This window comes from Pyxicephalus adspersus, chromosome 1 (genome assembly GCF_032062135.1).
Source record: "Pyxicephalus adspersus chromosome 1, UCB_Pads_2.0, whole genome shotgun sequence".
NCBI classification, from domain to species: Eukaryota; Metazoa; Chordata; class Amphibia; order Anura; family Pyxicephalidae; genus Pyxicephalus; species Pyxicephalus adspersus.
The window spans coordinates 153,697,273-153,711,974 of NC_092858.1; the positions used below are offsets into that span (position 1 = coordinate 153,697,273).

The 14,702-nt window shown below is 40.1% G+C and overlaps 1 protein-coding gene across 1 annotated transcript in view; it reads right to left on the reverse strand.

The window, feature by feature from the left end:
- Positions 1 to 14,403, reverse strand: part of NSUN3 (NOP2/Sun RNA methyltransferase 3) — a 22,111-nt gene extending 7,708 nt beyond the window's left edge. Inside the window, exons 1-5 of the mRNA XM_072431775.1 lie at positions 14,296 to 14,403; positions 12,077 to 12,171; positions 10,617 to 10,960; positions 5,594 to 5,748; positions 4,894 to 5,015 (exon numbers count right to left, since the gene is read on the reverse strand). Of these exons, the coding sequence (XP_072287876.1) occupies positions 4,894 to 5,015; positions 5,594 to 5,748; positions 10,617 to 10,960; positions 12,077 to 12,171 (716 nt within the window). The 5' untranslated portion in view covers positions 14,296 to 14,403. The remainder of the gene's footprint in view (positions 1 to 4,893; positions 5,016 to 5,593; positions 5,749 to 10,616; positions 10,961 to 12,076; positions 12,172 to 14,295) is intronic.
- Positions 14,404 to 14,702: the final 299 nt, after the last annotated feature.

Genomic DNA, 14,702 nt, shown 5'->3' on the forward strand with positions numbered 1-14,702 from the left:
CTGTCGGGCCACATTAGGTATGTTAATAGCAAGATCTTCAGTTACCAAACATTGCAAAAAAGATCTTGAGTTTGCATACACCAGCAATTGTGGAAGCAATCTTGCAAATATGTCTTTAGTAACCACTGATAAAGTTTCAGAGAGCTGGGATTTTTTTTCCAAGAAAAGATCAGAAGAATATTCACAATAACTGCACCTCCTTGTGTTATTCTCCAGTCATAGTAAAGCATTGACACCAGCACAGCACACTCAGGGTAACAATGATGTATGCCTGGGCTTTACTCCAGCTTCAGAGATTTTGTTTTTTATGTCAGGTCTAGAGTGAGAAAATTATAAAGGAGGGCTAAGGCTTTTGATGGATTCCTCCTTAAGAAATAAATGACATGATGCATTAGCCCAATAAGACATGCAAGTATTTCTGTAATCAATCAGAATAGTTTTTGAACTCAGCATTTTTCATTTTACAGAGGAAAAAAATAACCGTTGTTCAAAATCCTCGGTGGCTTGATGGTATTATATGCAGAGATCTATATATTCAGAAATATTTTCAGTGTCTAAATCACTTGGCAGCAGATATATCTGAGTGATGCTGTAAAATGTGTAGCATGAAAAAAAAGGCTTTTGATCTGTTCCCTGCTGTGCAGAACCGTACTAGCTATGGCATAGTATACAAAAAGAAAACAGCAAATACAAGAACAATTAAACAGATCATCCAATAAAACATTTTTTTATGAAAAGCCAATTCCCACACCAGGGTACCTGCAAACCATCAGTATTTTTGGCCAAGGCGTTTGCTGTTAATTTTGGGCAAGGGATGTATACAAAAGTCAAAATAAGTGAGAGGGTTAGGATTAAAGAGAGGGTCAGTGAGAGAGTTACAGAGAAGGTGGGTTGAAGGTTTTGGGTTACAAAGAGGGTTGGTATGAGGGATAGGGTTACTCAGTGGGTCTGTATTAGTGTTACAGGGTTAGGAATACAAAGAAGTGCGGGGTTACAGAATGGGTAAGCGTGAGGGATGGTGCAACAGAGATAATTAGCAGAGTTAATATCAGAGTTAAAATCAGAGTTAGGGATACAGAGGAATGGGGTGAATGTTGGGAGTTGCAGAAATGGTTAGTGTAAGGGTTAGGGTTACAGAGAGGGTCCGTGTGGTTGGTGCAACACAGAGAGTCAATGTGAGAGTTAGGGTTGTAAAAGTTCTATGTGAAAATACAGAAAGTTTTGATGTAAATGTTGAATTACAGAAAGGGTCATCGTATGGGTTATAGGGGGTCGGTATAAAGGTAAGGGTTATAGATAGGGTCAATGTAAGGGTTACAGAAAGAATTAGTATAAAGGCTGGGTTACAGAAAGGGTCAGTATAAGGGTTGGGGTTACAGAGAGACCTGGCGAGTTACAGAGAGGGTCGATGTGAGAATTTTAGGGTTACAGAAAGGGTTAGTGGTGGCGGTTAGGGTTACAGAGAGGGTTGGTGTGAGGATTAGGGTTATAGAGAAGGTCGATGTGGGAGGATTACAAAGAGGGTCAATGTAAGGATATTTATGGTTTCAGGATTAGGTTAAACGTGAGGATTAGGGTTACAGAGAATGATGTAATGAGGGTTACAATTAAAGGGAATACAGAATAACTGTAGGGAATACATTGCTTCTTTTTCTGTTGATAAATGATAAAAAGAATTTCCAGCACGCTATAAAATCTCTGTAGGGTGACAACTGACACGCTAATGTTTTATACATAAATCATGCACAATCAGATGCAGTCATTGTAAGCAATGCTGGAATCAGGCACAGAGCTTTTAATTATAATCCTGTGCACACATAACCTAAACCTACAAATGTTTTTTACAACCACCATACTGATTTACTGCTGATGAGAGATAACAATGTTTAGTGAGGTGTTTCCTTCAGTAATTAACACAAAAATAATAGTGCTGTGCTTGAGTTGTTCATCCATCAGTGATGAAGACAAAAACTGCTATGGTGTTCATTTACAGGAACGATGGAATAAATATCTAAATTTTGCAGGACTTGGAACCTTCATGTATTCAAATATCAAGAGGTTAGAGAAGGAGGGCATATGGATACAGGGAAAGAATAAAACTCCAAATACATGTTGCAAATCACAGGTGTGCATGCTTAAATCATGATAAAATGCATCAACATGCAAGGAGTTCACAATTTGTTGCAAGTTGTAAAACCATTTACAAAATCATACAGTTGTATACAAAAATTGTGGAGAATTAGGATCCAGTCACACCACATGCAATGGGATACTGCCCAACGTAGGTCCAACACAATGGGCCTTCACTTTAATCAGTGAAGCTGGGTGATTGAGAAAACCTGAAATAGATCTGGTCCAGGATTCAAAATATTTGCTAGCAATTAACTTTAACCACCTGGGCGTTACACTGAGGTCTAGATTTCTGTTCCAAAAGCGTTACATTGTTTTTCATGAAATTTTTTTTTTAAATTGTAGACCTGTAACTTACAGAAATATGTCCAAACAGGGGTCTAGTAGATATCATGAATGTAAAAAATGTTTGAAACACACAATCATGTAAAAAAAAAAAATTACTTTTAATAAAATTAAATAAAAGACACAAAAAATCAGCTTAAACAAGAATACATAAATGAAAAATACTGAAAATGCGATAATTCGGTATACTGTAGAGTAATATATTTTTCTAAAACACCTGCCTAGTGTCCGTCACATACCTATAGACAAAACCACATAAATATATTTTCTATTATTTTGTATTGGATTGGATACAGGACTTTGTATTCAATCCAATACAAAATGAGAACAAAATTCAAACTCTCATTTTGTATTGGATTGAATACAAACTCCTGTATCCAATCCAATACAAAATGAGAGTTTGAATTTACCAATTACATACTTTGTATTTATTTTTAATTATTTTGGATTGGATTGGATACAGGAGTTTGTATTCAATCCAATACAAAATGTGTTTGAATGAGTTTCAGTTTGAATTTCCCGCACACGCGCCAACGTCATCACGCACTTAGTTTAGAAGAAGCCGGCCGGTTTAGAAGAAGAAGCCGGCCGGCTTCTTCTTTCGGGAGAGGGCACCCGATGCTGGAACACGACCGATGGATGATCGCAGCGGGACCAGGTAAGTGATCGATAAACCCGAACTTTTCTCACTGTATTTTCATACAGTGAGAAAATTTTGGGTTTATCGATAATTGTAACTTTTTGAAGCCCGTACCAAGGTCAGGCTTACCGGTCGGGTGGTTAAAGAAATCTATTCCAGGTTTGCTGGATCACCCATCTTCACTGATGAAAGTGTATCCTCTCCAGCCTTGGGGTGCTGTAATAAATCAGGCCCAATGACACACTAAAATCTGTTACTACACCACCACACTGGTTTGCATGGGGTAAAAAAGAAACATTTAAAATCTGAAGCTAAAACATGCATCAGGTGGGTATTTTAGCTGCAGAATAAAAAGAATAAAAATGAACATCAACACAACCTACTAAAAAACGCATATCAAGGCATGCTGGCTTACATGTGTTTACTAATTATCAATATGTGCCAATTGCAATGGAAGTGGTGTAAATCCAGCCTTAGTTTCCTGCACCGGGCTGAAGTGGGAAATCTGACGGCCTTCCAGCCTAATACTGGGCCTGACATTTCTGTTCTGACAGTAATTCCTAAGATATAAAGCTACAAAATGACATTGTATAGGTGAACAGTCTCTGTACTACAGATAATAATGATGACTGGTTCTCTTAAAATCTTTACCTCTTCATCATACAAATCTGTGGATAATTGGAAAATGATTTCACACCAGACTTTGCCTATAGAGGCTTTGCCTTAGGCCTGCTCCTCTATTTAGATCTAGGCAAAGCAAGAAAAAAAGAGAAGCTGATGGGATGGTAATTTCAGAAGCATTATTGGATTTAGCACAGTCCACTAGGAAAACATTTATCAAAGAAGACAAATGCTGGAACAAGAGGTCGTGCTCCCAAGCTGGTGGCTGCCAAACTGGCGAATGTTCAGTCATATAGGAGCAGGAGGCCAGAAAAACCAAACTATAGAACTACGGAGGATAAAAAATAATATCGTATGAATAATGGGAACAATGCAACTCAATTAGAATTTAAAGTGACAATGTTACTAAAAAAATAAAAATCAGACGGATAAAGCCTGTTATCACACAATAGAAGCAATTCCTCCAGTAAATGCAATTTTCATCTCCACAGTGCAGTTCCACCGGACAGATGGTGAAGAGTCCAGCACAGGCTGTAGCTTTGCAAAAGAAATTGAAAGTCCAGTGTAAAATGGATTTACCCATTTGCTTTTGGATTTCCTAAATGGAAGATGCCATTGCTGGCTTTCTTTTAAAGTTAGGATTAATATCCTGAACCTGCTTCTTTATTTATTTGCTTTAAAGAAAGAAAAATGCTGATCTCACTGTAGGTGTGTGAGATCGCACTTTTTTTTCCAATTGCAAGGAAAATCCCCCTTTGCGCATGCTCAATATCCATGCATACGCAGAAGGAGCAGCCCGAAGCCTCTGTCCTGTGTTCTGAGTTTTTACCGCTTTTTTAAAAAAAAGGATTTGTAGACAAAAAAAACTTTTATATAAAGTAAAATTTTATATTTTGGTGATAGGTTGGCTTTTTAATTAGCTTTCTCCAATAGGAGGCTTTGAAACTGCACTGATATGAAGCTAGTCTCCCAATGTCCATACTGTGCTTTAATACAGGGTATGCCTTTTTCTAAGTTTACGACCCATAGGCACAGATCACTACAGATCACAGATAGCCACAGGCTGTTGCCTGCCAACAGGCAAATAATTGATACATTTAATTAGAACCTGGATGCCTCCTCTTATACAAAAATGAACCTAATGTCATGCTGCATACCTGAGTAACTCTGTCTGTATTGCAGGAAGACTCTGCCTCTCTGAGATTCGGGATTTGGCCCTTTCAGTGTCAGAAGAGAATAACCAACTTCTGTCATTGGAACATGGAGCATCAACCAGCACCTGCAGCATAGAAGGTTACAGGAAAAATGTAAATGCCCTAAAAACAACAAACCTCCATAATGTTATTGAGAAAGGAAGTGAGGAAGGGTTTTTGTAGATCAAAATCACTTTATGTCCTTGGATAAAAACATTTTTTCAGTACAATTAGTGAGTACTGTCTTCCTAGGACAAAAAGTATACAACTGGCAAGATCTCAATAAAAATAAAGAATAAAGGCCAGAAAAATGTAAGCCCTGTAGATGATCTACTCACACAAAAAGGGCTGTGTTATAGGAGGAAGAGGGAATAGTAATAGCTTCCATCATCCACAGAAGTACTGGGTATTACTCCTCACCTAAATGAGTAAATAGGTAAGGTTAGGGTGGTAGGATGGCATGTAAGTGAACCTTTTGCTTTGCTATGCATGTTTACATGGAGGGTTACAATGAGAAGTTAGGTTATGGTCTAAGGCATACACGGTCATATTTTTCTGACTTCTGTGCAATGTCACATTGACAAATAAATAGAGAAGTCTAAAACCCATTGTGAAATTGTATTTTAGGTTTACTGTATCTTTAATGCTATAAAACAATACCCACCTTGTCAAAAGAGCTGGAGTATAATCTCCCTATTAACCTTCCGTCTAATTGAGAAGTTGAGAGGACGTTCGTATGAGACGTCGGCACAAAGGATTCCAGTGTCTTCCGCAGCCACAATGATCTGTGCACATCCGGCTCATTACAATGAAGGAGTCCTGAGAAAAGCGATTTCACAGATACATCAAACACTACAAACTGACATCGCTGGCAGCAATCTTGTTTTGCAGTTTTACGGTTACTTCTTCCTTATACTGAATGGCAACCCTGATAGGGCTGATGAATCTTAAAGGATCACTCCACTAAGCATTATTTCAGCTAAAACAGACACGTAGCACAGCTAAATCTATAATATATATATATATATATATATACACTAAAAAATGACAGTTAGGCAGGTGTTTATTGCAGAAAAGAAACAGATGGTGCACCTTCTACAATAACTATTCTTACCTGCCTGATCACCACCCAGCTGTGAACTTCTGCTGTGCATGCAGCATCCCAGGCTTACGGCTTCCTTGCGGGTGCTGGGACTGAATAATCCCCCACAGGAGTTACATTATCTTGGCCAAGCTAATCAAGATGGTCAAACTTTGACGTTTATGTTTGCAGCACTATGTATCATAGGCAGTTACTATGTTCTTATTTTCTTTTTTTTTTCTTCAAGGCTACTTGTAGTCTCGATCAGGACGCATGAGACGAGGTAACAATGTTGGAGAACAATTGGCAGACAAGAACAGACTGTTATCGTCCTATAGAAAGTGTCTGTACATAGACCTGGGTCGTTCGGATCATTTAATACATTTTTATTGTCAGGGAAAAGAGTAGGGATAGACATTCCATCAGACAATTGACAGTGCAGTAAAAACAAAAGAAAATAAATAACAGAACTATAAAACGTATGATATTATATAAGAGTTGAATGATTAAAGGTACATAGTGAGGCAGTGGAAGAAAAAAAGAAGCATGTAAGTAGTGAAAACATAACTGTTGTCAAATCAGATACCTGGCTTCATTGAAACACTTGTAAAGGAAGAAGATAAGGGAAGGACGGGTATTAGGATCAGAACTTTAGGTTGTATTTTAATAAGAGCTGCAGATTTAACAATATTAAAACTATATATTAACAAGCTAAGATAAACTAAGTTCAAGTAGATTTCTCACATGTTCAACATTTTGTAAAATGGTACCTTCTGCATAATTAAAAGATGTCTATTTTATTTATTTTTTATTATTTCTCTTGCAAATTTTCCACCCCTTCCACAGCAGTAAAGATTAAAGTGTACCTAAATTCAGTGTACCTAAGTGTACCTAAACTCAGAATTTTTACTTTCCAAAAGTAAAGTATTTTTTTTTTTTTTACCTGCCCCTTTAATTCTTGATTACCTAGGCGATCAAGTATTATTGGGAGCCCAGAACCTCCCGGGATACCTACGTCACACATAACGGGAGGCTCTTGGCTGCTCCTTCTGCGCATGCCCGAACATCTTAGGCATGTGCAGAAGGAGCGCTTTTATCAACAGAAAAAAAATTGCCGATCTCACGCATGAGCAGTGAAATCGGCAAACCTTTTCCCAATCTCCATCACACGATCTCGAGCCTGCGCAATGTGAGATCGGGTGACGTGGGAAGAAGAAAGCGGAAGAAGAGAGAAGATGTGGGTGCCATGAGGGAGCACTGGGCCGAAGACAGAAACCAGGAGAACGCAGCGCCCGATGGAAGAAACCTCCTGAAGGTAAGTGTGATTTTTTTGTTTTGGGTTTACTTTCGCTGCAGCTTCCTGGGATACTCACGTCACATATGCAGCTACAGGCTGTTCATTCTGCACTTGTCCAAGATCGGCCCCTGCCCTATCAGGGGCTTCCTCAAACAAGCGTTTGATCACACAAATTTGTATTGTGAGATGAGCGCTTGTTTATGTACACGTAGAGAAAGACAGGTAACCCCATCTCACACCTGCGCAGTCCAAAATTGGGCAACGTTATCAAGAATCCAGAGAAAAGAAGATGGTGGCATGGGATATAATGCTGAGCTCCAGAAAGAAGATGGAAGCCAGGAAAAAGTGAAATTCGCTGGACATGAAAACATTTTAACTGCAAAGTGAGTGAGAAGAGAAACAGAAAAGATTTCACTTATGATATGTGTTGTAAAAATAACTAGCCGAGGGGTAGTTCAATCCAGCAAACACCACTTGTAACGGTCACTTGGAGTGGACGTATCCTTTAAATCCTAAACAACCCTCTTTTATTGCAATAAATAAGTGATGACTGTGTGGTTTTCAGGAATTATGATACACTATGAGCCAAAATACAAAACAATTAGGCCCAGATAAAATGCCTGTTACGTTTCTCCATTACACAGAGGAAAGCAGAGTGTGCTGATGCAGATGGTGGAAGTGCTCGTGTCTCCTTCAGCTCATATTCCCCAATAACATCCTACTAAGCAGTTCTGGCCTGACATTATGTAACATCAATCACGGCTGGGAAGATGCACTTCGGATGCAGTTATCAGAAGTCTGGGTGAGCAGAGAGCAATGATTCTGACAAGTGACTTGATTCTGGCAGCTAGATAAGCACTATTGTCTCCAATGCGCCTGAGTGACTCCACTATCGCTCTCTCAAAAATGTCATTTCTAAGATCTTGATACATCTATATAAGCTACAGAGAGACAGCGGACAAAGTGTGGTCATTATTACAGATATACAAAGGAAATAAGAATGGCTGAGGAAATATATATATTTATGTATATAGAACAAATCGCACAGCGAGCTGCTTGTAATTATGCAATAGAAGCTAATTAAAAGGCAATGCAGCTCAAATGATTACATTTTATAAATATTCCAATGTATGCAGAATACAAATGTGTCTTTACCATGTATAGCTGTTCCACCTTTACTACGTAATTTGCAGGGGGTCCACATACTTTCGGTCATATAGTTAAGGTCACAGGACCCTCTGAGACTGAAGTACCATCAGCCAGATTGATAAGTAATGAGCAAAATGTTAACATTGGGACTGATTTATTAAAGTTCCCCAAGGCTAGAGAGGATACATTTTCATCAGTGAAGCTGGGTGATCCAGAAAAACTGGAACGGATCAGGTTCATGAATCAAAACATTTGCTACTAAATAGCAAATAACTTAGAAGAAATCCATTCCAGGTTTTCTGGACTTCCCAGATTTACTAATGAAAGTGTATCCTCTCCAGCCTTGAAGAGCTTTAATAAATCAGGCCCATTGACAGAATAGAAGAATTCATAAAGTGACTGCAAGCACCAAGGACCACAATGGCTCTAACCCTGGAAATGGACAGAAGCGAAGGTGAAGTACACCTTGTCTAGGGATGGTTTGGTTTTAGCTATATCATCCTTTAGGGTGTTGGAACGCCCTTGTCTAAAGTAATAACAGCAAATTCATTCTTGAGTCATTTTTTCTATTCACACTGCTGGAACACTCAGCAATGTGCCCGAGGGCTTACACTCCCTCATTTGTATGCAACATCAGATACCAAGGAAACCTATGTAAGGTATGTTATGGTATGCGCTGTATTAGTACATGAAGCTGCCTCTTTCTTATGGTCCTAATGCTTCCTTCTCCCACAGGCATGGAGGAGCGATGACATTAGAATTGCCACACAGACACCACTGCTGGCAAGCAGCCTAAAAGTATTTAAGAAATTTAAACAATTTTAGGAATCTTTTTCAGGTGCATATTAGTTAAAAAATATTCATATCTACTGTGCTTATGAGAAAATGAAATTAGGTGGATACTGATAAGATTAAATAACTACAGGATATATAAGAGCTTTTAGTCATAATGAGTTTTGTATTATGCTATGGTTATTATTATAACCAATGTCTCTGACCATCTCCTGTAGCATGCCCAGTGTCTCTGACCATCTCTTGTAGCATGCCCAGTGTCTCTGACCTTCTCCTGCATCATATCCACTGTCTCTGAATATCTCCTGCATCGTGTACACTGTCTCTGACCATCTCCCGCAACATGTCCACTATCTCTGACCATCTCCTGCAGCATGTTCACTATCTCTGACCATCTCCTGCAGCATGTTCACTATCTCTGACCATCTCCTGCAGCATGTCCACTGTCTAAGACCATCTCCTGTATTATGTGTCTACCCATTTCCCACAACATGTACACTGTCTCTGACCATCTCCTGCAACATGTTCACTATCTCTGACCATCTCCTGCAGCATGTCCACTGTCTATGACCATCTCCTGTATTATGTGTCTACCCATCTCCTGCATTATTCCCACTGTCTCTGACCATCTCCTGTAGCATACCCAGTGTCTCTGACTATCCCCTGAAGCAAGACTAGTATCTTTTACCATCTCCAGCAGTTTGTCTTGTCTCCTGCAGCATGTACACAGTTATTAACCGGCTCCAGAAAATTGTCTCTAACCTCTAATTGTCTCCTGTAGAATGCCCCAGTCACTATCTCCTGTGGCAAGGCCATAGTCTGTGGTCATCTCCTAACGCTCCTTCAGGATATCCACTGTCTGTAAACATCTCCTGCTTCACGTCCCCAGACTCTGAAAATCCCCTTTGAGGCATGTCTTATACTTAACTATTTCCTGTGGCATGTCCCCAGTATCTGACCATATCCTATAGTATGTCCCCAGGTTTTGGCTGAGTCACACAGCATATTCCTAGTCTTTGGGCATCCCCTGTGAACGGGTTCCATCGCTCTGGCCATCTCCTAAGACACTGTCTCTGTACATATCCTGTGACATTTACCCATTCTTTTGCCATCTGTTGCATCATTTCAATCTCACACTCCTGCAGCATGTCCCCAGTCTCTCACTATCTTCTGCACAACATCCTTGTTCTCCCATCGTCCCCTTCAGAATGTCTCCAATCTCTCATTGTCTCTTGTTTCATGTCCCATGTCCTGGTCATCTCCCCCAGTATTTACAAAACTCATACAGCATGCCTCCAGTCTCTGACCATCTATGCAGTATGTCCCCTGCCTTCAAATAAAGGAAAAAAAAAACAATTCAAAAGTTACCTGGTAATGCACACTGCAGAAGTGCTATGGACTTTCCACCAGGAGCTGCACACATATCCAGGACCATCTCCCCATCCCTGACATCTAGTGCTAGCACTGGGAGAAGTGATGAGGCATTGAGTATGTAGTAGTCTTTGATCTTTCCAGTCTGATGTCTCTGAGAAGGAAACTTTCCAGGTTCTCTACTAACATAGCACTTTATGGATGCTCGGTTGTTAGAAAAGTTGTCATTGGACAGTATACGGTATCCCAGTGTAAGCAAATGCTTCTCTGTCTCCACAGGGTTCTGGTATTTGTTGAGCAGAACAGCATACTGCCAGAGTCCAGGGTCTGTGAGCACCTTCCTAAGGACAAAACAAGAGGACATTTTGTATGGAACTCCAAAAAAATAAACCAGATTGGGTTAAAACACATGGCACGTTTTACTATTGTCTATACTTCCCATGGGACATGAACTGTAAACTGCTGTCTGTAAATATCCTCATTTATTATGTGGCATTAGGGACAAGTAGTGAGGGCAAATGTCCCCCACTACAGATGCACAGCCAGCAATAAAACCGGACCAGTCTTCCCTATTCTGTCTGATACCACTGAGAAAAGTATTGACCAGAATTACACTTTAGGGTCTTGAGATCTGTATGCAAAGCATATTTCATGTATGCACAATTGTGCATACACATATACTTATAAAAAAGGAAAACTACACTGACTCGAGTATATACCTAGGGCAGAAGATCCAGTCGTCACTGCTAACTGCTTATCAAAACAGTTGCTAACAGATATGCCAATGAAATAATGCGAATAAATGCATTCATAATGATTAGTTTGTTGGGCTCAGTATATGTCTTTTATAACCCTTTTTACACAGTAAATTATTTTGTACTTTTAGGTTGGTTATACTATCATTTGATAGTAAATGATCTTTTGTGCATTATTGGTGGCTACCAGTAGATGGTGCTGTGTCCTTGAGTAGAGCTTGTAACAAACAGTTGGTCTTTCACAGCTCTGATCAGTTTAACCAGAGATAAATGCAGTTCCAGTACATGCCACTAGGTGCCCCATGAGTATAAACAGATACTTTTTCTAAAGAAATTTTCATGTCAAAAAACGTAGTTTATACTTGAGTATATAATGTGTTTTAAAATGTACTGATAGGTCAATATGGTTGCCTATATGTGTATGAATTTTAGGGTATCAGTGACCGCAGTGATCAGTTCTATATAATTTTTATTTTTATAGTACTATAGCAGAAATTTATGGGACTATATAGCTTATGAGGCCAACTTTAAAACTATGATGATCTCAGGGGCCAAGTTGGTCATGTGACCAGGAACTAGGATGATGTATAGCTCCCGCTTTCTGGCCAGTAGCTCTTCAGCCAACCAGATCCACACCCTGCTACCCCAATGCATCAATGTATGAATACAGCAGAGTTCACCGTACGGTCTTATTGTACTTACCTGACACTGTGCCAGTGATCTCCAAGTTCCTTGGAATAGGTTTGATCAAAGTAATCTAGAACAAATCTGCAGATCTGTTTCCTCAATCGTCCCATCTGATTGGAGACAAAACACAAAATCCAGAAATGTCAGAAAAAAAAACACATGGAAATCACAAGGACATCCTGGCCAAAAATTGCTTTTCCCTTACCATTCTTATAAGAAGAATCAAGCTGGCCATATCCATAACTAAGGTCACTGTAATGTTCAGCAGAGCAGTGTAAATCCCACAACTGCCTGGACAAATCTATTATTAACCTCAGAATGCCAGAGGGAAATTCTCCAATTTATTAAGTTAAAGCTCCCCTGGATCCTCCCACCACTCCCCTCATCAACATTTTATTGAAAATTGTCAGCGACACAGAGACTGGGTCTGTGAGTTTCTCTATGCTGATGTGATACTGATTGAAAGTACTGAAATCGCATGTAATAAAGGGGCCAAGAAATATGGGCTTTGCTGCAGCTTCTAATGCACACCCCCTCCCATCTACTAATTCTCCTCTTCACTTCACTTCACTGCTCCCCCAATGCAGTAAGATAGTCTAATCCCTGGGTAAACTTTGTACCAACCTATGGCAGAATCAGGACTAGAGAAGTAAGATTGCAGGAGGGGTCTTCTATCTAAGTAGAATTGAATTATTGTGCCTAGCCTGGTATTGAGTATTCTAATTTATAGGGGAAGGGTAAGGGAAAAGACAGGCTATTGTAGACAGATGTAAGGTGCAAGAAGTTTTAATAAATATAATAAATACTAATAAAACTTCTTGCACCTTACATCTGCCTACAAAAGCCTGTCTTTTCCCTTACCCTTTCCCTATAAATTGGAACAACGTATGGCAGAAGCCACACAGGTCTAGTTCATGTCAATAAATGTTCTAAGCATTGCTGTGCTGCTCATTGATAGCGTGCCAAAAACACCTACCTAACACACTGCAATACAAGGTAACAATAGCGAATGCAGCTTTGCAGGAGTGATCTCATATGCAATGGGGTGCGAATGGGTTGCCCATAATGCAGCGCAATGGCCTGGTATGAATAGGACCTCAGTGGACATCAGAATTAAATATCTGAAGGATTCCAGCCTTCTACACCCCATCTAAAATAAATTAAAGCAGAACCCCAGAAAAGCAAATAACACAATTAAAGTTGCAGCCCATTACAGTGAGTAAATGTGGCTTTTGTTGTACAATAATCTTATTCAGAGCTCTCCCCTGCAGTACTTCATTTCCACCACAAGATGTCCCCAGTCTGATAGCTAGCACCACTCAGCAGAACTGTCCTGCACCCAACCCAGCCTGTGATTGGCTAGTGAAAGTAGAAACAGCACAGGGATTCGCTCATTTCTCTGCTCCCTTTCTATCAGCATGACCTGATTGGCTTTTTGTGCTGCTTCTTTACACCTACACCCTCCAGCCCTGTACAGAGACTGCAGGGGGCTAATAGTGTACACTGAGGGCTGTGCAGTGATTATTCACCAAATTCATTTCTTGGTGAATAAATTACTTAATCTGTCTGCTCTTAAATCCTAATGGGCCCTCCACCTTCACTATGGAGGCCCCTGATGTATTGCTGCTATGACAGCGGGTAAACAATGGAGGCTAACAAGAGACTGGCAGGCATGAGTCGCCCGGTACCCACAGCTGTGTACTCAGTGCCATGGCAGCGCTCTCAGCAGAGACCTGGGGATGAGCAGCAATGTCTGCACATGGGGGGAGCTCACAGAATAGTATTGTCCTTCTATAAATATATAAATGTATTTTCCTTCTACAAGACACACATAGAGTATGTACAGCCTGAATATTCTGATCTGTGATGCTGATTCACATTTCTATGTTTGATTCCTGTACACACAGCTCTGATTCCTGCACAAAGTCTGAAATCAATAATTTACCACTGCTGATTACTCAGCAATGGCAGCATGAACTATAAGATTACAGTATTTGCTGGATGTCAGTGTGCTGTATAATAGAATGGCTCAGATCACACAGCCAACACTCAGAGCCATCATACAAATCACATCCAGCTCTGTCTGCACTTCATCCAACCTGCACAGACATACACAGTGAATGGGTCATTAACCCCTGCAGCATGCAAGTCTGTTAGCCTGCGCATTATACTTCTGATCTACAGACCGCCATCAGACCAAACCCCCATCCCTGATAAATGAGAGGTCTTCTCACCTACTAACCACACGTCCAATGTCACACATAGGAACCACGTGATTCCAAGACTGTCGGATAGGAATGGGTTAACTTAGCGTCAGTGACCCGCACCATGCCCACGTGATATCTCGAGAGGCTGGCTAGTCCGTGACTCCGCCTACTTCCCTGCAGCAGTGTATTCTGGGATATGTAGTCTGCTTCCTACGTAAATACTACTGTGAGTCTTGCAAGGAATAGCTGAATTTACTATAGTGTTACATGCATTTGATGAGGCGCTGTGATGCTAGATCCGCCATCTTTAATGATGGAATTTACAATAGTACCAGGGTGTGTAAATACAAATATTTGGATGTACTGTACCGGGGGTACAGAATAGTATATCACTTTTATTCCCCAGTGGTTAAACTTGATGGACGTATGTCTTT